This window comes from Leptosomus discolor, chromosome Z (assembly GCF_034619465.1).
Source record: "Leptosomus discolor isolate bLepDis1 chromosome Z, bLepDis1.hap2, whole genome shotgun sequence".
Taxonomy (NCBI): domain Eukaryota; kingdom Metazoa; phylum Chordata; class Aves; order Leptosomiformes; family Leptosomidae; genus Leptosomus; species Leptosomus discolor.
The window spans coordinates 30,374,355-30,399,858 of record NC_141419.1 but is presented as its reverse complement, the minus strand read 5'-3'; the positions used below and the strand labels follow the sequence as shown (position 1 = coordinate 30,399,858).

At 38.9% G+C, this 25,504-nt stretch overlaps 1 protein-coding gene across 2 annotated transcripts in view; it reads right to left on the bottom strand.

The window, feature by feature from the left end:
* The window catches only part of MCC (MCC regulator of Wnt signaling pathway), a 211,745-nt gene that overhangs the window by 64,797 nt on the left and 121,444 nt on the right, over positions 1-25,504 (bottom strand). For both annotated transcript variants that reach the window (XM_086479759.1, XM_086479760.1), the window contains one exon: positions 2,838-2,951. In XM_086479759.1, coding sequence (XP_086335885.1) covers positions 2,838-2,951 — 114 coding nt within the window. The remainder of the gene's footprint in view (positions 1-2,837; positions 2,952-25,504) is intronic.

Here is a 25,504-nt window from a genome sequence, read left to right as displayed (position 1 = left end):
CAGATGTTGGCAGAAAGGTGGGGGAGTATAAAGGAGGACAACTCTATATGCGTTTCTTATGCTCTCCCTTCAGACACCCACTATTTATTGTTATCAAAGCTAGGATACCGTGTCAGACAGAGCTAGTAGAAGGCACTATTTCTCATAACCACAGAAAGATTCTTGGAAGAAGACTTTAGTTGTGGTTGACCAGTACTCTACAGCAAATTTCATTCAAGAGATCACTCTGTTGCCAAATTGTACACTGATACAAACACAGAAACAAGGAGATCTGCTGTCTTACTAAAATAATAGAAGGGTGTACAAAAATGCCATAGCAGATCCCCACAGACTGCAGTTTCCAAAATGTGCACGATACAACAACCAGCAATCAATTGCGTCCTTTTACAAAATTTTAAGCATAGGCTATCCAACTACTTTTCTTCACCATTTGTCATCTATTCAAATTGTGGTTCCCCAAATCACCTCCGCTCTGTAAATCACTAATCCTTTCTTCCAAAGTGTCCCACATGCCTCATGAAACGATGGCAGAGGTATTACCAAAAATGTCTTTTCAGAGCTATTTGTTCCAGACAGCATTAACCATGCCAGCTGAAAAGAAACATGCACTTGATGCAGAATAGAGATTTAATACTGACCCACTAGCATCTGAATATGGTTATGCAGAACCTCAAACACCTTATTAATTTATGCCTTCTGAACCTCTGATTAGCATTAGTGAGGAAGAAATGCACTAGACAGAGGTTGTAGAGGAAAATTATATGATGATACATGACACAAATTTGAATGAATCTCTGTGGACTGGGAGGAAAAGTTCAAAAATTTACGTTAATTGGAGCATCTACTTGGAAGTGGTGTAACTAGAAAAAGAAGAAAAAGTGGTTTCACCAGAGTCTGTCTCAGTACTTAAAAAGAGCCAACATGTTGTATGAGCTGTGCTTTTGTCGTTAAAATTTGTATCCACTTGAAGGCTTTTAAAAAAAATAAATTTAAAAGAGCTAAAACATTTTTTATAGAAATTATTCACTAAAAAGTAATTTTTCTATCTGAAAGCTTGCTAGCTTTCAGATATTCTGATTTGGTGTCATTCACAGTTCAGGTAGCAGTCATCACTATGTTTGTGTTCACAAGCACACAGCCCAAGATCATGTAAAAGCCCTCAGCATTACAAATCGAGCACTACATACACATGCACCACGCGTAACACATCAAAGAAAATAGCAAACAATCTCGCACTAACACAGCACATGCTAATCGGGATTAAAGACTGATCTTTAATCCCAGTCACCATCAATGGGGATTCATTACTGTATGGGAGCCCCTACAAGTCACTCTTCATTGTCTGAGAGAGTGTATTTTTAAACAAAGATCTGAAAACAAAACTAAACCACTAACAAAACCCTGTGGCTAGTACAAGACCCTGCAGAGTTATAAATCACAAAAAAGTCAGTGAAGTCATGCAGAACAATGTGGATCATTTGGATACAGTGGATCCACCCAACTGCTTAATGACTGTCAAATGCAGCCTCATATCAAACTGTACGGGAGAAAGAGAACTCTATGTCAGAGTGCAGAAGAAACTAGAAAAGGCTTTCAGGATCAGCTGATAAACAATGTTAACTCCCGGCATGGCTCTGGCTCACATATTGAGAGGAATAAAAACGTGAAAGTGTTTTTTATTTCTGGATGTTGCATTGATGGTCTGCATTAACAGTATCACAGTCTGCATCAAAAAATATCACTTACATGCCCCAACACCTTAAAGGTAGTTGAAAAAAACATCAGGGAATGAGGACAAGGGCCAAAATATGGTTGGAGGACTTAAGTAAGAGCCTTAAAATCTAGACTGCTTAAACATTTCTACATTTAGCTTGAGTTTAATTAATACATAGATACAAGCCTCTACCAAAATCCAATGAATATACTCTAAGAATGGTCGTGGTTGACAGGGACCTCTGGAGGTCATTCATCCAACCCCTTAACCAACTGACGGAGGGTCACCTACAGCAGGTGACCCAAGACCAGGTCCAGGTGGCTCGAGGCTTTCCAAGGCTGGAGATTCCACAACCTCTCTGGGGAACAAATAAGACACTATACTTTACAAGACAAAATGCTTTGACTGTCTCCATGTAGGTATAAGTGAGTATATATTCTGAATTAGTTTTGAAACGTAAAGTACTTATAAAAGGTATTTGCCAGAATGACAGTACTGAAAACAAAAGTTTCGTTTATAGAAGAACAATATTTCAGTTTTCCATGTTTGCATTTGCCTCTCTACATTTATCTTGATGCAAAAAGATTTTTTTTTTTAAAGAGCTGTGAAAGCATTAGAATTCAGACCTTATTCTTATTTAATCCCTTGGCTTTCACTGACTGTATTTTCCACAACAGATACATACAAACTGGCTTACTAGAAGCTAGACTGAGATCACAAATCATTTCCCACATACCACCAAAGCACTTCCAACTGGCAACAGCTTTTGATCAACATTAATTTGTGCCATGTTTGAATCTGACCCAGGAGTGGAAGGCTCTGAAATCAGTTACCTAATCCACTGAGAGAATGCTGCAATTTTTATATTCTAAAATATTTCAAAGCAGTCGCTGTTTATATCGGCTTCAGAACAAAAAAAATGTAATTCTTTCTTGGTATTTTTTATAAGAATATCATCAGAACATAAAACCTACAGCAACTATGTTTCTTGAAGTCCTAAAATTCTTTTCACATGTAACATTGTTCAGCTATTTTATCCTCTCCCCACATACCATACTCCTCTCTGAAGAACAAGGACAACACAAAATCAAAGACATCTTCAGAATCTTGAACTATTGCTCACCTGTGCTTTTGCCAATTTCTTTTCCAACAGGTCACGCTCCCTTTCTGTTTGTTGTAGACGTTTATTAAGCTCCACTATGTCTCCCTTCAATGAAGCCAGGGCTGCTAAATGAAGCTAGAATACAAAACAAAAGAAATGAATTAACCACGTTACAAGCCATGTAGCAGTAGCATCTGAAAGAAGATGCAGTATTATACACCAGCTGCAATACCTGTGGATTTCGGCAGCAGTAAGAACTTTAGTAAAAAGTCTACAAGAAATCCACATGCAACAAAATACTTTTTACACAGAATTCTCCTCTCCACCCAGCACACACATTCCTTCATCAGAAAACACATTATAAGGATAAATACAATGAAGTGTAATTCAGCTGGAAATGTGTAGGTTAGTTCTAACGTTAGTTTAACAGGATGTAGCTTGAGTCCTGTGTTATAAAACCTTACATTAAATGTTGACTCAGGTTTGTATTACAGAAGAATGTGCATCATGTTTGATTCCTTCAGTCATACAGAGGTTATCAGTTTGGTGAAGGAATAACTCCAAGCATTCGGTTTCGTTTTGCGACTGAAGCTTACTCCACTTTGAGCTACTGCTCTGTAGTTGTTGTTCTCCTTGGTCCCACGTCAGTGAGCCTCAATGATTCTAATCTACTGACGCCACACATGAAGAACCTGAACTGGTTTTCTTCTGCAGTAGATCCTTTTGACGAAAGATATGTTCTACATTTAACTGATAGCATGTGGAAATACACAGCAGACTAACTAACATAATCTAAATTACATTAGCTACATAACTTACAAATCAAGAACAATTCTTGAAAGAATCCGATATGTATGTAACTCATCCACACTCTCTTCCTGTCCTTAAATATCACCACTACACCAAAGGCGTCAGCTAGAATTCAACACTCAGTACTGAGAACTACAACTAAAAAGTCCTGGAGGAAAACTAGCCACTAATACTAAGTCTTTCTTTGTAGTAGCAAAGAAACAACTCCAAGTTATTCTGGGTGAGAAAACAGAAGTTAATTTTCACACTGGACCAAGCAATAGCAAACACCACTCTGCTGCCAAGATTCAGACCAAAACACATACACTATTTCTAGTCCTCCAGCCAGTTTCAGTCCTTCAACTCTGACATTTTATTGGGTGGGTCACTTTTAAGTTATTTTTCTTGTTCCATTTCCAGTCAATCTGTTAAGGAGTCCTATTTTCATATCAGTTTTTACCTTTACAATACTGGAAGCCAGCAAAACCATAGGTGTTTTCATGTACTGACACGTGAAAGCAGCTGTATGACAGCTGAGAGACTAAATCATTTGGCAGCAGCTCCTTCACATACAGTATTCCTATTGTTATAGAAAAGGTCACCTCTGGCTTCAAGACAGAAAAAAAATTTATAAAGATTTTTAGATGCGACTTCTGGAGTTTTAAGTACAGTGTAACTAGTAATGCTAAAAGCTCTGGACACCCCCATTTGGGAGTTCAGTTGAAAGCACTTTTATTATGTCAATACGAAAACATCTTACAATTGCAGTTACTCACTTCAGTACAAATACACATGTACATAATTTTATGTTGCAGTAGGTCTAAGATTCTCGAGACAGACTCATTTTTCAAGTGAAAAAAACAGTAATTCCGGCCTGCTACAGGCATATGCTACATAGCTTCTTTCAGATATGTACTGTACACTGAATTCTCTTAAACCCAGAAACACCCTGTATATCTTTAGTATTCTCGGCGTTCAGCAGAAGGCCTTCCTTCCTACCACAGGAAACTATGCACTGGTTTTACAGCGTGGAGAAACAAGAATCAGCCTAATTGTACCAATCTGTTCAAAATTGACTTCCAGTTTTCAGGAAAGCTGGTAAATTTGTAAGTAAATGTTTCACCTTATTCCCTTAACAGAAGGGAAGTGTTGCAATGAAGCTCACCAGTTTGTTCATCAGATCTTGCATCCTTCATCACAGCTTTCAAATAATACATGAAAAAATGGCTACAATTCTCTAAACTGAATAAAACCATGCTACATACTCAAGTAAGTATCATTCCCATTCATCCATTATAATTAAATGAGCACCAGCTGTGGTTTTAATTAAATACCAGACCAATAATGTCCACAGACATGGGGCTGTAATATAAAAGGACACTGCTAATTTAAAAATCTCAATGACAACCAACTTGTTCTCTGAACAGTGGAACTAATGAGGTGGACTTCTTGTGGATTTGTCTTTGTCCTCTTCCCACACTGCAGTCTGCTCAGCTCTTCTTCACATCCCCCTAGCACACCCAAATTGGGTAAGAAACAGCGTGAATGTGTCTAGTTTTATATCAATGCTGTTGCCTGCCCTGGCAGCTCCTGCCAAACAAGGGTATCCACTACATGAGTTACATTAGCCTCTCCATTCAATATAGGGTCTCACTTCTCCAAGTAACCACAGGATTTCTTTACTAATTACAAGGAAAGTTTGTTGCATCTTTCACTATCCAAAATTATCCTTTCCTTTGGTAAATTGGACGAGTCCAGTTTCCAAGTACTAATAAAACAATTAAAGAAAGAGAAAGTTACTGAAAGGGCAGACTAGACAATAGGAAGTTATCACACACGGAGGAGGGCTGCTTGGGATACTCTTTGGTTTCATGTACATACCCAGTACACACAGCAACAAGTCAAATGCAAGTGGTGCCTCCTGCTATTACTGCAATACATAATAAGGTTAACAAAGCTAGCGTAGCTGTGTATTCTTGGCAGAGCCAAACTCTCCTCCCCAACTCCTTAAGAAAAGATGCTACGAAGTATTGCTGCATCTTCCCCTAAGGCGTGAGTGTTCCCACAGAGTAGGCTTCCCTGTGTGTTTGTATAGCACACAGTAGGGTGGGAATGGGAACACAGATCTTTGCATGTCGCTGTAACAAACAAGGAAACATCTGAGCAAAGAGATACAGTCAACAAAAAAGTAATTCCGGAAAAAAAAAGCTCACATTGAGAATTCAAATTTAATAATCCAAACTATTAAAGTTGGAGAGATTAAATTTAAAAATTTCAACTGGAAGGCAGTAGGTCAGTCATGACTGTAACTGCAGTATTGAATCACTACGGGGTATGACAACTGAGAAAGAGAGAGGAGAATGGAGATAGCCATATGGCACACTGCTTTTTTTCTCCCCTCAGCACACAGTGATAGAAAAGGCAGAGTTACTATCACTAACATTCATAACAGACATTTATAGTTCAAGGCAGGCTACCTCTTAATGACACACATTATGAAAGATCAAAACCTCAGTACTGTGTAAAAATTGACACAGATACCACAAAGATGTCTGTCTGTACAACATATTGGTCTGAACCTTTAGGCAACAGCTCCCTTGGAGAACTACTTCATACAGAGAAAACAGCTCATTGACAAAGCTTGTATTGTTCATAAACTTTATACCAATCCAACACAGCTACTACTGAATTCCGCCAAGAAAAACCCCACTATGTGAGATGTTGATGCACCCAAATTGTCCAGCAGGACAGGCAAAGTAAACACATGTGAGAACAATAGATAGAAAAGCAATCAGACAAGCCAACCAACTTGCTTCTCTACAACCATCCAAGGAAACATTTCTTTCAAAGAAGAAATTAGATGCCTACTCTTAACAAAAAATGCATGACCTCTCTTAACTTAGAAGGTACAATTTCTATGAAATTTTCTGCAATGACAACAGCAGGTTGTTTACTGAAACATATATACATCACATTTTAAACCAAATACTATCCTGCCAGGTGTTTATATATTAAATATATAGTAACAATTATTATTTATTATTATTAATATAACAAACTGTGCATAGCATGCTGTCTTTAAAATGCAAGCCACTGTACAGCTAAGTTTTGAAAGATACAATAATAAAAAAAAAAGCACAAGCTTAGGATAAGCAATCTCCTGACCTCTCTTCCAGTCTCCTTTATGACTGCAGTCTCTTCCCCATTATACCTGCTTCTACAAACATCTCATACAATACTGTAGACATGATTTAATGACATATATTTTGCACACTGCTTTTGCTGCTGGGTTTTATGAAATATTCTACGCAGGTACAATTAAAAACAGTATTTGCTGGCAGTCAGGCTTCTCAACAATTTTGTGGGGAAAAGAATATAAAAGTGGATGGGACAGTAGTATGAACTGAATGCCAAGGAAGCAAAGGACTACTCACATGTCTGTAGTATATATGGCTGGAAGTGCTCTGAGGCCAAGAACAGAACAAGAGAAAGATGCAAAGGGCAATGAAGGAGGGTGCTTAAAAGATGACAGGTCAAGGTTAAAGCGCTGCAAAGCAGTACAATTACTCTTATACTTAGCATTGTTCCCTGCCATTGTGAACTGTGATCCTCATCACTAAATTTGATCCACGTTTTTCTTTCCCTCAGCCTGGAACCAGACTAATTAAACCACATTGCTAAAAGCAGTTGTACCCACTGCATGTGTTTGCTATTTTCAAGACAGAAATCACAAAAAGGACTTGAGCACACCCTTCTCTGTGAAAATTAAAGAGCTAATGTTATCTTTTTCATCTTGTTTCCTGCCTTCCTCAGCTACAGTACTGCTGCACATCAGCTTGGGAACAGATGTTCAGAAGTGTAACCTCTGACACAACAAGGGAGCCATAAAAGCACTGAGATCATGGTAAGGGGATACCAACCCATATACCAATACAGAGCAGCCAAACACCAAACGACCAACTTACTTGTTCTATGTGTGTCCTCTGCGAACGACTGATAAACCCCTACACCATGGAAGAAGGCTCAGAGGAGATGGGCCAGGGCTCTGTGCCTGTGAAGCTCAGGGAATAATGCAGGGTTTTACTGATCACAGCTGTTACAAAGAAGCTGACTTGACCTCAACACTGAGCGGACCCAAGGGTGGTCTTTGCTTTAGAAAACAGCTGTCAACAGCTGAGTGCATCAGCTGGTGGTGTAAAGGTTTCCCCTCAAGTTCATTAAAAGAGTGTGACTGTCTCCCTGAGTTAGCCAGGCCAACAAAGGTGAGGTGCATATGGGGCTCTGCACAACACAGCATATAACACCCAGGAAACTAGCAAAAAAAATTTCAAAGAAAACAATGGGCTTGAGCTGGCTTCAACCCACAGATGCCCTCCTAGCAAGACCAGGGACAACCAGCATTGTGACAGTCATTACAGAGACCAGTAATGGGAATCACACTGGTACCATGATTAAACTGTGTATTGCAATTACTATATTCTGCTATAGTGCAACTTATACTTCTATTATGTTTTCAGTATCTTTTGTATGACTCTGCTAAATCAGAAATTTCACAAAAATATCAACTGTCTTCGAACAAGTAAATCTGATGTTAACCATGACACCCTCTACATGTGGAATATCTAGAAGAACCTAGTCAGAGTCTTTGGCTCTGACAACCTCTCCTTTCTTTTGTTTCCATTTGCATTTTCCATGGTTTCGTGCAAACAGCCCACAACACAGAGGTTTTCTGTGTATTGCTACTACTTATTTTAATGATAGGCAGCACATAGAGAAACATCTGATCAAATATTCGGAATGCTGCCTCATCTCTGAAAATCTCCCCAGTTTTTTTGTTACCAAATGACAGTGGAGACTACAATGGATTTGAAAACCCAAGCTGCTCTCTAAGATGAAAAATGGGAGGTGTAGAGGATAGCATGGAAAATGTAGTCAGAATTTCAGCTAAAACTGCAGGAAGGGCAAAACAACACCAAATGCCTACACATAGTATTTTCTGACATCCTTCTTCAAGGGAAAGAGGAAATATAACTAAAACCTACAATTGCTGTCAAGGAAATAAAAAGGTTGGTAATATAAGTTCATAATGAAAACTACATTTTAAGACACAAAACACTAAAACCTTGCCTGGATTTTGACTTCTGGAATCTTAGGGCCGTGACTGTGTTGCGCATTGCTAACTTTCATTAATGACAGTAGAAAACAGTATCAGGGTAACACCAGGAAAGGCTTAGAGAAGGCTGGCACTCATCTGCAGAGGTTAATGAGAACCTGTAATGCTAACACATGGCAGATACCCTTAAGACATGTAGTAAAGGTGTAAGAGGAAAAATGTCCACAGAATGAAAAATATAAAAGAAATTATAGCGCAGTTTCACACAACCAGGAAACATCTTAAAAAACTTTCATAACAAAGGAAAACCTGGACAAAGCTTAAAACACTTCCTAAGAGAGAAGTTAAAGAAACTTGTGTGGCAGACATTTGCTGTACATAAAAACTCAAAGGCGTTGTCAAGTTTACATTTTATCAGGAGCACAGATCAGCACGACTTGCAAATAACTCACTTATTTAAAGCGATCATTATACAAACGTGTAGCTACTCTCAATCATTTTTCTTCCCAGTCCTACACAATTTTCATGTCACCTTTTCCTGGCCACACTCCACGAAAAGGTGCTTTTTTATAGTCCAAGTGATGAAATAAATGTAATGAAAGTCTATTTCTCTGAATGTACTAACAAGACAGAGTGGAAAAACTGAAAAGAACAACCATCTCCCAGAAGCAAAGACAGGACAGTTTGATACTCCCTAGACAATTTCCGTTGTATGATCTCTGCAGCATAGCCCTGAAACACCACAGTCAAAAGACCTTTAAGTAATTACCTAAGGCAATGACTAAAAATGTGGTACCACTGAACTGCTGGATGTACCTACAAACATGCCCTGCACTTATGTTTGAAATGACTGTTATCTGCTAATAAAAAACCTACAAATTTTTACAGTTACATACAAAATGGACATTTTGTGATTCTGCTGCTGAAGTCATTACTGTCATATCAGATAGTTACTTTATATGCTTGTGCAATACTAAACAAATAGTGGGCCAACACAAGCCAGGATGGAGCCATTCAAATTCTAGAAAAACAAAGACCAAGCGTTTGTAAAACGTAACTTTGCTTTAATTTGAAAAAATCTCCAGAAAATTTGTTCAATCTGTTTGCATTATTTAGAAACAATTTGAACTGAGATTTTTTTTTTTTAAACTAGAAATTAACATTTGCAGGCAATATTCTGAGTATTTCAAACCTTTTCTTAAACAGAAAAACTCCCACCTTAATCAGTAAAAAGTATTTGACAAAGAAAATACACCACAAGATTGTTCAAAAAATGTCATGGAACAGGTAATCTAATGCTGTTCCAGTGAGCTGCATCAGTTTAAGAATGTATTAAAAAAAAAAAAAAAAAGAGGATGTAATAATGGAAAACACCTTCCTTTGAAAAATTAATCTGACAATTCACACTTGATGAATGGAGCATGGTGCTGATTTGTACTTCTGAGCATGCCTGAGGGCTAGACTAACGGCTGTACTTTTATTACAACAGATGTTTACACCTTCACGCAAAAGAAAGTTTTAGGTGACATGGGAAGAAAAGCCTAAAACAAGACCTGAAAGTAACCAAAGGAGACAAATACCTGAATCTGGAGATGGCACAAAATAACTACACTTCGCCAAGTTTACTTTTTTGGGATTCTTAAGAACCTTACCTGTCCCATTGCAGGGCAGCCCACATATTCACACTAATAGCCTCTTATCCGGCTTTGCACCATCTCTGAAGTCTCAGCCTTGCTTTTGCCCTCCAAAGGAGGAATCTGTTGCCACTTCCATTCCCAGTAAGGGAACAAAGTAACAGGAATGCAGGGGATTGAAACGGGTGATTGGGAGACCATGCTCAGGACAAAATAGTCTTCATTTCAACTCAGTCTCAAGACATTGTCTGCAACCACAGCCTTTCTTTAAGTAAAAATAAAAAATTAATATCAATACACCATTATGAGGGAGGGCTTGATATGTCCATACTAAGCAGGATTTCATCCCACTTCAGTGAACTTATTTAGCATTCCTAACCTCCTTATGATTACTCTCAATGTAATTTAGGTAAAGCAAATTATCTCTTTGGTTTTGGTCACTGAATTGATGGAAAGAGGAAACAGACTTATTTTTCCTATGTCCCAACATAACAGGAGAAACTGATCTGAGAAGGGAGAAAACCAGTGAGGTTCAGTGCAGCTCCTTATCCCTTCTAAATCTCAGGATGCCAAACCCCTTTTCTCTGTGCTTTTCCAGTCTGCAGGGATCACTGCTGAGGTGACAGGCGTACCATTCTTCCCTCAGCAAAGAAAGGAGTGGGAAACTAATCCCAAGAATGCACCTCACTCAACCCTCTGCACTTAGCATTAAGGAGACCCACATTCTAGTGCTGGATACAACAATGTCACAGAGAAGGTGTAAGCTCATCCACATCAACTTGTTTTTGAACAGCCTCACCATTTTTTCTATCACCTTAACTTTCTCCTTCAGTTTCACCCTCCTGACTGAGAATAATCCAGATCTTTCAAAACAGAGCCATCCAAAGCCGCTCAAAAATTAGATACTACTTATTACACCAATCTAATAGTAATTTCAAAAAGCATCCTATAGTTCTTGTGCTCTTTGCAGAACTTCTTAACCAGAAAATTATTTCTGATTTCCAAAGATAACACTGTGGACTAGCAACAAAGCTGTACTTACAGTGATATAAGGATCTTCATCTCCAGCATGATCCACATGATCTGCTGTCACCATAAATTTAGAGAAACAAGATTTGTATTGCCAGGTCAAATCAGTGATCCAGCACCCTGTTTCAACCATAAGCCAAAAACCGATGCTTCAGCAAGGGGAAACACTCTTCTCCCCCAAACTCCCTAGAAAATACTTATCCTATTGTTTGAAATTCATAAAAAGAAAACATCTTCCCAGATTTTCTTAGTCAGCTCATGCCCTGAAGTGCTTTATTAGAACATTCATTATGTAGCTTCCAAAACTGCAGCTCTAAAACGATTTTTTAAAGCAGCTAAAAAACTTTAGAGCCCCTGGTTGTGGCAGCAAAATTCCCTGGATAAGCATGTGCTTACCTAACAAAATACATTCACTTTAGTTCTTAATTACTTCATCATTCCAAGGTTAGCTGCATTTCCAAGATTCCATGATTCCTTCCTTGCTTCTTTAACCCCAGGCCACCAGCCATCCCCTCTTTATAACACTTCTGATGGCTGCTCCTCCCAGAACTCTCTGCCCTGTACCTGCACCCACCAGTTACATGTTCTTCAGGGTGAGTGGAGAACAAGAAGAAAACAAGTTGAGGTCTCCAGTGACCTCCTGGCTTACAAGAAAGCAGTGGTTTTAAAAATGTTTTTAGACGGATAATGCACTATCTAACAACATTCAAATTGTATACGGTTTACCAAGTATCACCCACCTTTACACTCCTGGCTGTAAATCTCAGACTCATCCGTGCTACATTCCCAGGACAGTGTTTCACTACTGCAGGTCAATCCTCAGCACAAGCAACTGTCCCCTAGGTCAGATTTGCCATTTTAGGCAGATCTCAGCTCCTTTGCCTAGCAAATTTCACGAGCCAGCCAGTTCAAAACTAGATGCACAGTTTCTCCAAGGGGAATTAACTTCCTCAAGCTTAATACAAATCCCTAGGCAGAAAATTTACCTATAGTAGTATAACTTCAGTTTCTACAAGAAGCTTCCTCAATTTCACTCTTAGCTACATGCCATAAACGTTTGCTAAAGCTACCTTTGAGGACTTCACTCATAAGGAACATCCAATACATTCTGGCATTTCTAGACTTCTCAAGTCCTGCATCTTTCACTGCCTCCTCTTTCTCACTACCTGGTCGATACACCAGGGAAAAGCTGACTGATTTTCCTGAAAACTTTGAAAATGGATGGCAAATTGCATTACTGGGTGTTGAGTTTTCCCACTGGACTGGATGTTACTACTAAAACTGTAATTTTAACAAATTGAACAGAAAATATTCACTGTTGCAAAATACAGCCCTGCCAAGGCTCTGTGATGAATCAGCTTTAAAAATGAGTATGTTACAAAGAAAAGGTTTAAAAAAAGAGTTACTACAACACTGTTAAGAGGTTTTCTTTGCAAGAAAAATAGCTAAAAAAGCATCTACTTAGCTGGGTTTAGTACCTCAGTAACTAGTATTTGGTTTTTTTTATATATTTAGATAAACAGCTAACCTAAATTCTTGATGAAAGTACGTTAAATAAAGAAAAACCTCGAGCATGTTCTATCTTAACAAACACTCTTCCTTCTGAAAACAGTCCACAGGTCTATCCAAATGATTCTTGCTCTCTACAGCATAACTCATTTATGAATCTTATTGAAATATTCCACTTAAAACCTCTTCCTAGAAAAAAAAAAAACAACAAACCTGCATTAGTGAAAACCACTAGGTTTTTTTTTTTTTCTGCGAGACCAAAGCAGTGAGTCAGGAGGACTGAGAAACTGAAAATGCCCTCCACCACCTTGTTGATTTCCAAATGGTACCAGTTATTTGCATGTTCATATCTGGTGCCAACCTTCAGAAAACCTTATGCAAGATTTCTGCACGATGCCTCAAACTCCCTCCTGATGTCAACTACCTTTAGAAGGTAGATACACAGAGATACACCATTTTTAAACCAGATTTTTTTAAAAGAAATTCAATTGCATTAATGTTATTTTTCTCTTCGAGTCACTACATGGCTCATATTTTAAGCAATGGAACCTCCAGTGCACAAACATCGATAAATATTTATTATCAATTGCACTAGCACAGACAACTCTGCACAGCTGGCACACTTCTATCTGTTTACTGAACAGAATTTTATGTAGACAGGTTTTTTAGTATTTCAGTAACACCATTACCCCATTCAGGAGAAACACTTTCTTTTGTTGTGCACTGGAGTAGTAATCCAACATGGTATCTTTGTCTGTAGCATCAGGCATAGCATTTTGTCCAAGTAGCTTCCTACTTCTTCAACCATTTATTTAAGAGGTCTCTCCAAATATAAAAGCAAGTAGCTGTAAAATTTGCAGAGAATCAAGTGTCTGTAGCATGACAAAATCACACTAGAAGATTTGAGTCAACTGGTGATAGTAATTTGTAAAGACAGCATCAAGAGTAATTCAAAGGTACAAGCAGCCCGCAATTACAAACCTGAAGCTAGTGAAACTAAGCATCATTCACAAATGTAATGGTTAGAATTTCAGCCCAGCTTACAACTCTGAACAACCCATGGATGGGAAAAGGTGTCTGGTAAATCCTAGTACAAGATTAAATCTGTTTCTCATAACCTCCCCTCCCACAATGAGCTCATTTTTGTTCTTTTTCATCATAAGTTCAGATGCAGGGACTTGACAAATGAGCTTTTAGTCCTTCTTCAAATGAGTATGCCTCTATTTTCTTTTTCAGTTGACATTAAAAGAAATGCCTTGTTTGTCATGAAAAAGTGCATAACCATTCTCTTAAATGTCAAAAGTTTCTGCAAAAGAAAGAGCCATTAACTAACCAGACTACTATGTATTTTGGTTAAGACTACTCATTTTATATGACCTTTCCCCTGCAATTTCTCTGGAAAAGAATAGAAGTTAAGATTTAAATGTTTTAGAGGATCTACTGGACAATTAATCTTCAGTGGTATATAGACACACTCAAAATTTATTGTACTTAATCAAATTACAGATGCTTATAATTAGCGAAGTCAAAAGCTTTTCAAACAAAAATTAAAGATAGCAATTGCTCTAACATTTGGAGATTAATTTACAAAGTCTTTCCATTATTATGTGCCTGTCTCTACCTGCCTTGGGCTTGGACTCTAAATGACAAATTTGACCCCTTATTTCACCCATGCAATCCTATTAAATAAACAGGAGTTGCATAGATATTTATGAGTCCAAAGCACAGTTCCATGGAAACCGCACATCCCACGAGACTGTAATTCTCTCCTTGAGTGTAATTTTCTTTGCTTTAAATCATCAAATAATAACACAAAAAACATTACTAATTCTCTAAGGAAGTCAGGACAGCACAGGAAGTTACTCCTAAAGCATTTAGTAAAATACATTTTTTATGTTTATATCACACAAATGCATGCCCACACATGCACATATATAAAAGAAAATCAGGGGTCATGACAAGACAAAATGTATAATTTAAAGCTATTGCACGTGTCACACATCCCATTTAACACTTCGAGATGTCTGCATCCTTCTTATGAACACTTTCACTAACATACACAAAAAAAGACTCACTGCGAACAGGGCTCATAAAGAGCTTTCAAGCAGTAACTGGCACAGCTATAAATCTACATAAGGTTCAGGAAATAAACCTTGTGCTCTTTGCTGCCCGTATAGGAACATTAATCTTACAAGGCACACAATACAGTACCTCCTTATCTGTCTAAAGTAGGGTAAGTATTTTACTCATGTTAATTGTCCTGACAGAAAAGGATCAACACTGCATTAATCCATTTAACACATGGCTTATTTTTCACCCCTGGACATTACATAGGCCCAAACACTTGCTGATACCAAAGTTAAAGCTATTCTGTGTTAATTCTTCATAGAGCATGTTCCTCACTCACACAGCATTCTCCTTTGTACCTTTATACAGCTTGTGGCATATTACTCGCATAATTTGGTAGAATTAAAGTAGAATTTACTTTTTTCATATTCCATGGCCTCACAATCTGTGTAACACGATACTTCACAAATCAGGTAAAGGGTTACATCGCTGCATTACTTTATTTTTAATTTATATTCTCAAAAATAGTTTCTGTGGGCTCTAAAATCTTGACATATTAAAAAGTTTCATCTTTAATATGATTTTAATAACGAGACAGTAACCATGCCAATCTAACTGAAGAAACATCAGTGAAAAAAACCACCAGGATACTATTTTTCCCACCTTAAAGCAAGTTTCCTGGTTCAAAGAGCATACTTAAGAAGTGCTGTATCAGGCCAGACCACAGGCTGACAGTCCAGCATCCTACCTCTGAGAGTGGTGAATCACAGAAGCTGAAGAAAAAGCGTAAGAACTGGGTACATATCTGTAATGCTTCCCCGGTATAGCTTCGCATGTTCTGCACCTCAAGGATAACTTTTGTTCCTTTTGATCTTCTCCATATCACTCATGAATTTATAATGCTCTCTCAAAACACATACCCCTTTTTCTCCCTCTTCATCTGAGGCTCCATGACCTAATCTATTTAACAGAAGGTGCTTTTTCACTTTTGATCCTCCCTTTTGCCTTGATTTGGAGCACTCTGGTGTTACAGTTCTGGTGCTTGATACATTACAGCCCTGTGGGACAGTGCTTGGCCACACAGCTGACAAGGCTAACCATTTTTCGCTGTCAGCAACCTATGCATATATTACATCCCTGGCCTCTGCTGTATTAACATTTGGGTCAATATAAACAATCCTTGTGTTCCCAAGTATGTATCTGGGGTATATTCCACAGCTCTCTGTGCTGAGAAGTTTGAAGCTGGTCCCCTCACCCCTCAACTAGTTGTATCACTTGCAGGAAAAAATGTTTGTCTTTAAAAGAAAGCAGTGGGAAAGGAATTAGCAGTCTCCTCTCTATGAAGTAGGTAGGCTCCAGCTTAAGCAAAAGCATTTCTGGGGCTTTAACGAGTATCCTCAGCCACAGAAGCAAGCATCAGTTCAAAATGTAGGCAGAGGCATGTGCTGAAAGGTTTTTCGTATGAACACTGGTAACAACCACTTGTATGAAAGCAGGAACACAGGACAGGTGTAGAAAGAGAAAGAAGCCAACTTACAGGTGACAACATCATGGTATGTACCAGAGATGACCATTACCTGAATTACTCATATCCTACAAAGCCATGGACAATTTGATTCTTGTGTCGCTGACATCAATGAACCAAATTCCTATTTTCATTCATGTTTTGACAAATGCCATCAGAAGTATGCCGTTCTGGTGACCCACTGCCACATAAACCCAGCATCCATCCTGAGCAACATTCCCCGACTTTCTAAGAGAGCCAGCTAGCTCAGCTAAGCATGCCATCAACACAGCTGTTCTAATATCGAAGCTACACCTACACTGTAAGATGCTGACTTAATTGTAAGCCTTGACTTCACACAGAGAGGTCAAGGGCACGCAGATGGCTGCACCCCTCCTCCAGTTTGCAATTCCAGCCTGAACTTTCTCTTCCTTCCCTCCTGCCCACTATGATTTCTCCTCTCTCAGGGATCCAGGCCTAGGATGCTTTTCTATGTCCTTTCTCTTCTGGATTGTTTATTATCTTCCCTACATACCATTCTTCTCCAGTTCCCTTTCTTCACCAAAGCCGCCAGGCTCACCACAGCATCGCCTTGTGCAGCCTAGAGCCTGCAGTACAGCAGCTGTTTCTAATCAGCCCTGTGGTGGTCCTGAGGACTGAATTAGCCCCTCATTAACTCCCTCCCTCCTGCTGTTAAGCACCGATGCAGCTACTTACCTAATTGCAGGGAGCGATTAATATTGTCTCTATTTGCAGGCACCATTTTTGCCTATTTCAGTTGAATGCTGAGTGTGCATCAGAAGCGGCACTTTCAGCTGCCACAGATATCTAAGCCCCAGAGAGAATAAAACCCCAAAGCCTCTCTCTAGAAACTGAAGTCAATAAACAGATATTTTAAAAAAGACTTTGTGACAAGGATCAGATTTACAACAGCAAGGGCCAAGTCTAAAATGTGTTATTGCTGGAAAAGAGCAGCAACATTAAAAAGTAACCTCTCATTTATTTTTTTTTTTTTTAACCTGCTCAAAATTGTGCAATCCTTCATGATTTAACTTAGCTGAAATGCACCTAACTGCTAAATCACATGCCAGAATATTTTGTAATATATATTTAAAAACAAACTTTTAAAACTCTGCTGAGATAAATCACTTCTAAAAAGTGACAGTCATAGAAAACTAACATTAATCAAGCTGTCATTAATTTTTCACAAGGATATTCTTACTCTGCAGTAAAAAAGTGCTTGTTCCTCCTCCTCCCACCCCATCTCCCATCTTTCTCAATCCATTTTCAAGCAACAAAAAAGCATTTTGTCTGTTTGAAGAACTACACAAGAAGGTACTGCTGGCTACCCTGCATACACAGCTATGCCTCAGGCATCTCATCCAATTCTCAGGCGTTGAATTTGTCATTAGATGGACCCAGACTGAATTTTACACAAAACTATTACTAAAAAACAGACAAGCTTGAAACAAGTTGCACAGCTGCCACTGAAGTACAAGCAGCAAAGCTGAAGTGCCTACCCAGGTAGAAGCAGCAACCATTCAGTGCCTGCAAACCGAACCCTGACCAGCCAAATGCAGGCACCCCTCCTCCCACTCTCCCCGCACTCCTGGGAACAACCACCGGATAGCATTCTGTGCTTGGCACAAGGCTCGCTGTCTTAGAAACAGTGTCACCATCACTGTTTCTTTTCCTCCTCCTCTAAGCCCACCAGAGGCCCCACTTTTTCTTCCACATTGGAGGAAATCTCATGGCAGAACTCGGGCCTCACGGAGCAAACTCTTGGCATCACACAACTGATTCTGAAACATATACTTAACTGTTTACTCAATTTCCCTAAGTGAACCTAAGACTCTATTTGGGACTCTTTCTTCTAGCCATGCAGATGTTGAAATTTCTGAGGGGGTTAAGACTGCGGAACAAACTAAAAGCAAGCCAACAGTTTCCTTCTGAAGGAAGAATCCTTACCTCATGATCTCAACGTAATGCTCCAGACACAGTTCAATTTCAGTCACGGAGCATATCTCAAGGCACTCTGCAAAGCACTCTTGCAGTCTCAACAATTGGAAGGGTAAAAGAGCTACAGATACCACGGTGAATTTGCTCTTACCTGAGCCACACAAAGGCATACGTTCCTGCCCACTTTGTTGCTCTAACATCACTATAAGACAATCTAATCAGCAGGAACCCAACGTCCACTATCACAAAGAGGAAAAAAAAAAAAATTGGATTTGACCCAGAAAAAAGGGGAAAGTAAGTACTTCTCTTCTTCTTCGGTTTCAGAACCACTGTATTTGAAAGTCTGTGCCACTTTAAATAAAAACTTACTGATGCACACTGCTAGAGTAAAAAGGTGTCAACCTCTGTTAGGACACACCTTGAAAGTGCTATTTCTAAGGCCTGGACTGAGACAGAAAGTTTATAAAAAACATATTCCATCAAACTTCCATAGTGGAGATAAAACAAGCCCCAGTACTACTGCTCCCTTCCCACTTCAAAGAAATTGTAATCAAAAAGCGTAATTGCATGTACAGTGTGGTTTAGCTGCCAAGGATATGTAAATTTTAGTGCAACTTTTCATGTTCCTAACATACCATATATCTACATCCAGTCAAATTTAAGCACAGATAGTTCTTGAAGGAAGGGAGGCAAGGGGCTGGAAGGGAAGAAGTGTTTCCTCAGATTGTGTCCACCAATCATAAAAGATTCTCAAATTTATCTTCTCAAATACCTCCAGTAGAGTATTTCTGTAAATGCAATTTGTAGTGCTCTAATCCCATTACTTAGATTTCCCATTTGTCCAGTCTAAACAGCAGAGAACCAGAGAAATTTATAATCTGCTTCTCTGAGCTCTTATCATGCACAGTTCATGCACACTCAAAACCTCCACTGAAGCTCCATGAGACTGAAACAGTCCCCCCTGCACCAGCAGAATATTACACAGTCTCCTCAAGGTGCTGTGGGTCAAAACTGGATTCCTATTAACCTGGTTAAAACTTTCTGCTGAGGTCAGTTCCACTGCCTGGCAAAAGCATGAGATTCAAGAGTAAGTCTACAAGAGTGCAACATGGTGGAATACTACTGGAGCCCTGATCTCCCCAGTATTTCCCTCTTTTCCACATTTAGATAAGAATAAATGCCAGTTTGGGATGCTGTTAGAAAACAGAGCAGGAATGCTTATGTATAGTGACTAGCTGCGCTTTTTCTGAGTCACAGTGGTCCAAACTCTCCAGTGGTGACACAAGGTTCATAACACCTATTTTATGACCCCCCTTGCAGGCAGAAGCATCTGACTGTAATTCAGTGCTGCCCACCAGCCATATCTGGAATCGTCGGTTCTGCCTTCTCTTCCTTTTCATAGGACGATGCAGCAACAGCAGCTCAGAGCTTCCTTATCAGGTTGTGTACAAGCACCTAGGGAGACATTCAGTTCTAAGGCTTACATATGCTTCCCCTGTAGTCACCACCCCTCTTCCCAAAGGTTGTGATGACAGACTGTGTGGACTTGATCTGTAAATGTTGCTGTGAATTAGACCACCCTGCTCTGAATTAATATACTTGAGTTCCCTGAGATTTAAGTTAGCTGCTTTTCTTGAGTAAGGACATTAAGGGCTTTTCTTTTCTAATTAATAGCGAATGCTCCATCACATTACAAAATCAGAAAATAAGACAGAGATCTGGAAAAGAATTCAAGGACAGTATAAACCAGATGGCTCTAAGCAAGAACATTACATTTAATCATAAACATCTTTCTGCACAACTCATGCACATTTTTGCAGTCTTACCAACTTAACAGTTCCAGCATTATCCCATATCCCAGAACTATACACTGCAGGAGATACAAATGCAGGACAATCAGCCAAGAGAAAACTAGGTTTTGTTTTACATCCTCAGCTATGCGACTATTAATGGACAGATTTGAACTGCCAACAAAAATTATGGAAACTGCGAGAATCAACCACTCCGTCTGCTCAACCCACTCCTCATCCACAGGCAGAATGTACGCAGATGGGAATGTCCCAGCCCTCTGAAATCCCCGCAGGCCTTACACATTGTAGCTTAATTTCTAACTGAGCTGATTTTGGGTTTCTAATCCTTACACATGGGATGGAGCTGTTTCTCCCACCAGTCTGAATCATCCACTTTGAAACTATTACATCCACCTCCTTCACACTCCCCACAGAGCATTGGAAGACTGGAGACTTTTCCATGCCCAGTGTGACAGAATTATACTATGATCTTTAAAACAATTTAAAAAAAATTATTACATGGGCAGAGATTTAAGAAAAAGTCCTGAAGAGGCCTTCACTTAAATCTCTCAGCTCGGTAAAACCAAAATAGCATTGTGACATTTAAATGATACAGTTCACATGTCACGCTAAAAAAATCTCAACAACAAACCAAACAACAGGCCCCCATCTCCCAAAACCAGTAACAACAACAAAAACCCCTGAATAACTTCATATTCTTGGAATCCAAATAATTTAGTCTGACCATCCAACACTGACAATAGCATTACATCCAGAAACTCCTGGATCATTTAAAGATAGAGTTAGGAGTCTCATCATGGTCAGCCCTTCTGAATTAAAGCCTGCAAACACAACATGCTACTGGTTAAGGATCCTTGGGATTTCCTAAACAGACTCAGAAAGTGAAATTAATAATATGCAAAAATCTTTGAGTGATAAGAAGTACCATATAAACACTTTAAAGAAGTAAGTAACGATATTTCTCTCCATAGACAAGAACACATGAGAATGCAAAAGAAAGGCAAACTTCAAACTGGGAATTGCAGATCTGACACTGGAAGCCAGGTGTTTAATTTCCCAGACCAGTGCTCTAATCATTCAACCATCTTCGCCCGCAAAGAATTTTATGAATGTATTTTGGCAGACACAACATAGTGTTAACACTGCTTACTATCCTATTCTACTGTGCATGAATTATACACTACAGTATTGATATGAAAATGGTTAGCTTTTAGAAACTAATAAAACTCTAAAGTCAATACTCTTTTTTAAAAAAAAAAATAAGAAGTGAGGTGACATTGCCAGGGTTTTGGTGAAAAATAATGGATTTTTTAGATTAGGACAATGGGAATTAGCAAGCTTGTTTTGAAATAGTAATTGAGAACAGATATTTCATTCTCATAAAACCACAAATGCATCAGTGATTTTATCTGTCTGAAGCAAAAACATGGAGGGAATGAAAGAAAAGCTTTTATTATTGTACTACAATGAATATGGAAATTAGTTTTTTTTCTATTGTAGACACTAAAATTTGTTAACGCTTTTTTGGAAATTGTGTACTAGATATTAAAGTCAAGATATTTTAATCTGTCTTTGCTGAACAAAGAAACAAGACAAGCTTACACAGCCCCCCTGTACAACAAACACACACAAAAGACTTCCTACATCATCATCCTACACCTTAAAATATTCTAATGCAGCAGCTATAACACAGAGGAGAAAGTAAACTAAAAGGGAACAAACATATACAGAAGCTACACTGAGCACTAGTGTCTAGAACAGAGTACGTAAACGGGACTGTACAATATTTATAGTTAAGAAAGGCAGTACCTCGGACGGGCATTGAAATAACAGATACAGCTTATATTAGTTCCAACTTGTTCACATTCCATGGAAGCCCCGCGGTTGCTTCAGAACGTCATTTTCTTTTATAAATTAATCATAGAAATGTGCTCTGTTGTTAGACATCGTGGAAATATACGACCAACTGACAAACAGACTTCTTACTCTCATTTTAAAAGATGACCAAATTAATTCTTCACAAAGCACCTATCAATAGATAAAAACACCTCTGTCAGTGTACATTGGAAGTATGTTTGGAAATGCAGCCTGCATTTTAAAAGACCTATGAAACTAGAGCTAATCCAATGTACTTACTGTTATTTAAACAGAGAAGCAAACCCCGAGACATCAACAGTCTGAAAGACCAGCAGTAGTATGATGGCTGATGAATGGTACTGAACTGTAGAATGATTCACGTTGGATGGCAGGTCTCTAGCCAATCTCCTGTTCACAGCAGAATCAAGGTCACTCAGGACTTTTTGTACAGCTGGGTCTTGAAAACCTCCATGGATGGAGACTGCACAGCCTCTCTCAGTAACCAGTTCTTTTGCTTGACTGCCTTACAGTGAAAAATTTTTCCCGTATATTCAGTTAATTCTCATTTCAGTTCAGGCATATTGCCTATGTACCCTCCTGCTGCGCACCTCAGCAAGAGGCTGACTCCCTCTCCATGATAACCATCCTGCAGGCACAGGGGGCTTCTGTTACATCCACCTGAAGCCATCCTTCCTTCAGACTGAACAAGCCTAGATCCCTCAGCCTTTCCTCCCACAGCAAGTGCTCTGGCCCCTGATCATACTGGTAGCCCTCCACTTGACTCACTCATCATTATGGTACTGGCAGGCCCCAAACTGGATGGACAGCCATAATGCGCATGGAAAATAATGAATCTAGAATACAAGGCACTTTGGATTTAAAAACACAATGTCTTTTATTTGTTAGCTAAACAGCTTCACTAATAAAGCTCAGATGTTCAGAGGTAAAAATAAAATAAATGGGAAGTAATAATGAGTAAGTCTTCCCAAGCACCCTTACAGAAATGTACTAAGGCTACAGCAAGAAGTGGCTTCACTTCCACTCTACCTCCACTACTACACTCTGCCTCCACTACCAGCAATACAAAAAAACCCCAGGCAAACACCCAAACAAAAAAGCCCTCGATGTTGCAACTACCAAATTCATTCAATTTAAGCAGAAACTTCAAGTGACTCAAGAACACTTGATTTCAAATTTAATGAACTTATACTTGGACATAAACAATGCCACAATACAGTAAACAAACAAGGTATTAAGCTGTGTAGAGGTACTAAATGGCAAGTCCCATCTTATCTAACTTCTTCAACACCTGTAAAAGTGAACTAAAAATGAACTAACAACATCTGCAAATGAAAGTAAACGGGGTGGTGCTGGAAACATCAGTGGATACTGAGAAACAATACAAAAGACTTACAAAGATGGTTTGGAAATCAAAGCAAATTTGGAAGAAGGCCAGATAATATGAGGGGATATTACACTAAGACAAGTTAACACGTAGGAGGGCCCTGAGGGAGGCACAGAGGGAAAGTGAAGCAGCAGGAGAAAGAACTGTGTCTTTCTGGAAGGGGTCTTGTTAGGGAGTCAAGAAGATGACAGCTCTTGACTGTGCAGCTCAGGTAAGAAGCCATCTGGAATAATCCATTCAGTCCTGAGAAACTGACTACCAAGCAGAGACTGAGGCATTGAGAGAAATTCAGAAAAAAAAAAAACCACGAGAAGCATAAAGCCACTGACCCGCTTGCTTGTGTGTCCATCTACCTACTCTCAACCACCACCATCATCACAACAGATTTGTACATCTGTGAAGCATGTTAAGTTGAAACATAATCTGGGCAAATGACAAAAAGCATGAGCAGCGAATTCCAGGGTATGGATCCAATGAGGCAATGCATTTTGGCTCACAAGAATTTAGGTAAAGAAGAATAAGAAAGGGATGTAGATCATTAATTTTTTCCTGACTATATGATTTCATTCAATTCAAACAATCTCCCAAGAGACATTTTTGAGTTTCCAGTATTTAAGACATGCTGAAGAGTTGGAAAAGGTTCTAAAATACTACACAGTAGTAGTAGACAAAAGACATACACAAGGTATTCTGAGCATTAGTGTCAGGAACACCAAAGAGAGAGATACTGCACTAACTGCAACAGCCAAGTAAACAATCTCTGAGGCCTTTGCCACAGCTAGTGTTCTACGATACCTTTGAAAACAGTCCTTGCATTTAGCCCTCTTAAATCTCTTTAGAACATAAGAATACATATGAAAACAACAACAAAAAAAAGAGGCCCAAGAAAAAATGGAAGTCTACAATTATTTTTCCCTAAAAGCCTTAAAAAAATATAACTTGCATTTAGAACAAAGAAAACTTGGCAGCACAGCTAGATTTACAACAACAGATCTTTATTACTGTATTACTACCTCTTGTGCATAACCTAATAGCTTTTCTTAAAATATATCTCTGGTAAGAATAAAAGAATTGTACCTGAATTCTTTGGAAGAGTCATACTTGTCATAAATGAGCAATCCTGAAGGAAAGCATGTAAATCCATAAACTGGATAGCCTAGTATATTTTTTGATTGGCATTCTTCTAATCTTGCTTTAGGTTGGCATTATTTCTGGCTTGCCACAGAAGACAACCTCAGAATGCCTGCCCTTCTGATTCGCTCCCCCATCCCTCTGCAGAGCAGTGAGAGAGTGACCAGCCAGGCACTTGGCTGTCAGAGGGGCTTGACCCACCACAGTGTTCTACAGCACGGGGCGACCCAGCGTGCTTCCTGGTGAGAGAATCCATATCACTTACAGCACCTTGATTCTCTCCCTTCTTCCAAATACACTCCAATGACTAATTTCATTTCAGTACGTGATTACAACAACAATGACAGAGAGAGCAAATGAGTAAGCAGAAGCAGGAAGTAAATAAGTCTAGCAATGGGTTTTTTAAATCTACCTAAATTTAAGAACTGAAAAGACGTGCTAATCCAGCCTGTTAAAATGAACTTTCCAAAACTTAAATGACATGTTATATAACTCAGCGAAACACAGAAGAAATACTCTGTGCCAGAGGAGGAGACTTCAACAATTGCCTAAAAATAGCTTTTAAAAAATGAGGTAGTTCACTTCCAAACGAGTGATTCCAACTTTGCCGCTTTCATCATGGCTGTAGTCCAACTAAACAAGAAAGAGGTTCGCCTGTGCAGGTCTGACTAACGCATAACTGATTTCAGAGAGAAGCAACTTGGAAAACCATCAAATACCAATCTGTTCCTTATTCTATAATGTCAGAACACAAAATGACTTACAGGTATAGCATATAGTGGTCACATGAACCGTAGCTTTTCAGAACTCCTCTGAAATTACTTTTACCACATCCAAAAGGTTCCTTTTATTGGAATGAAAGCTGACAAAAGACCATGAC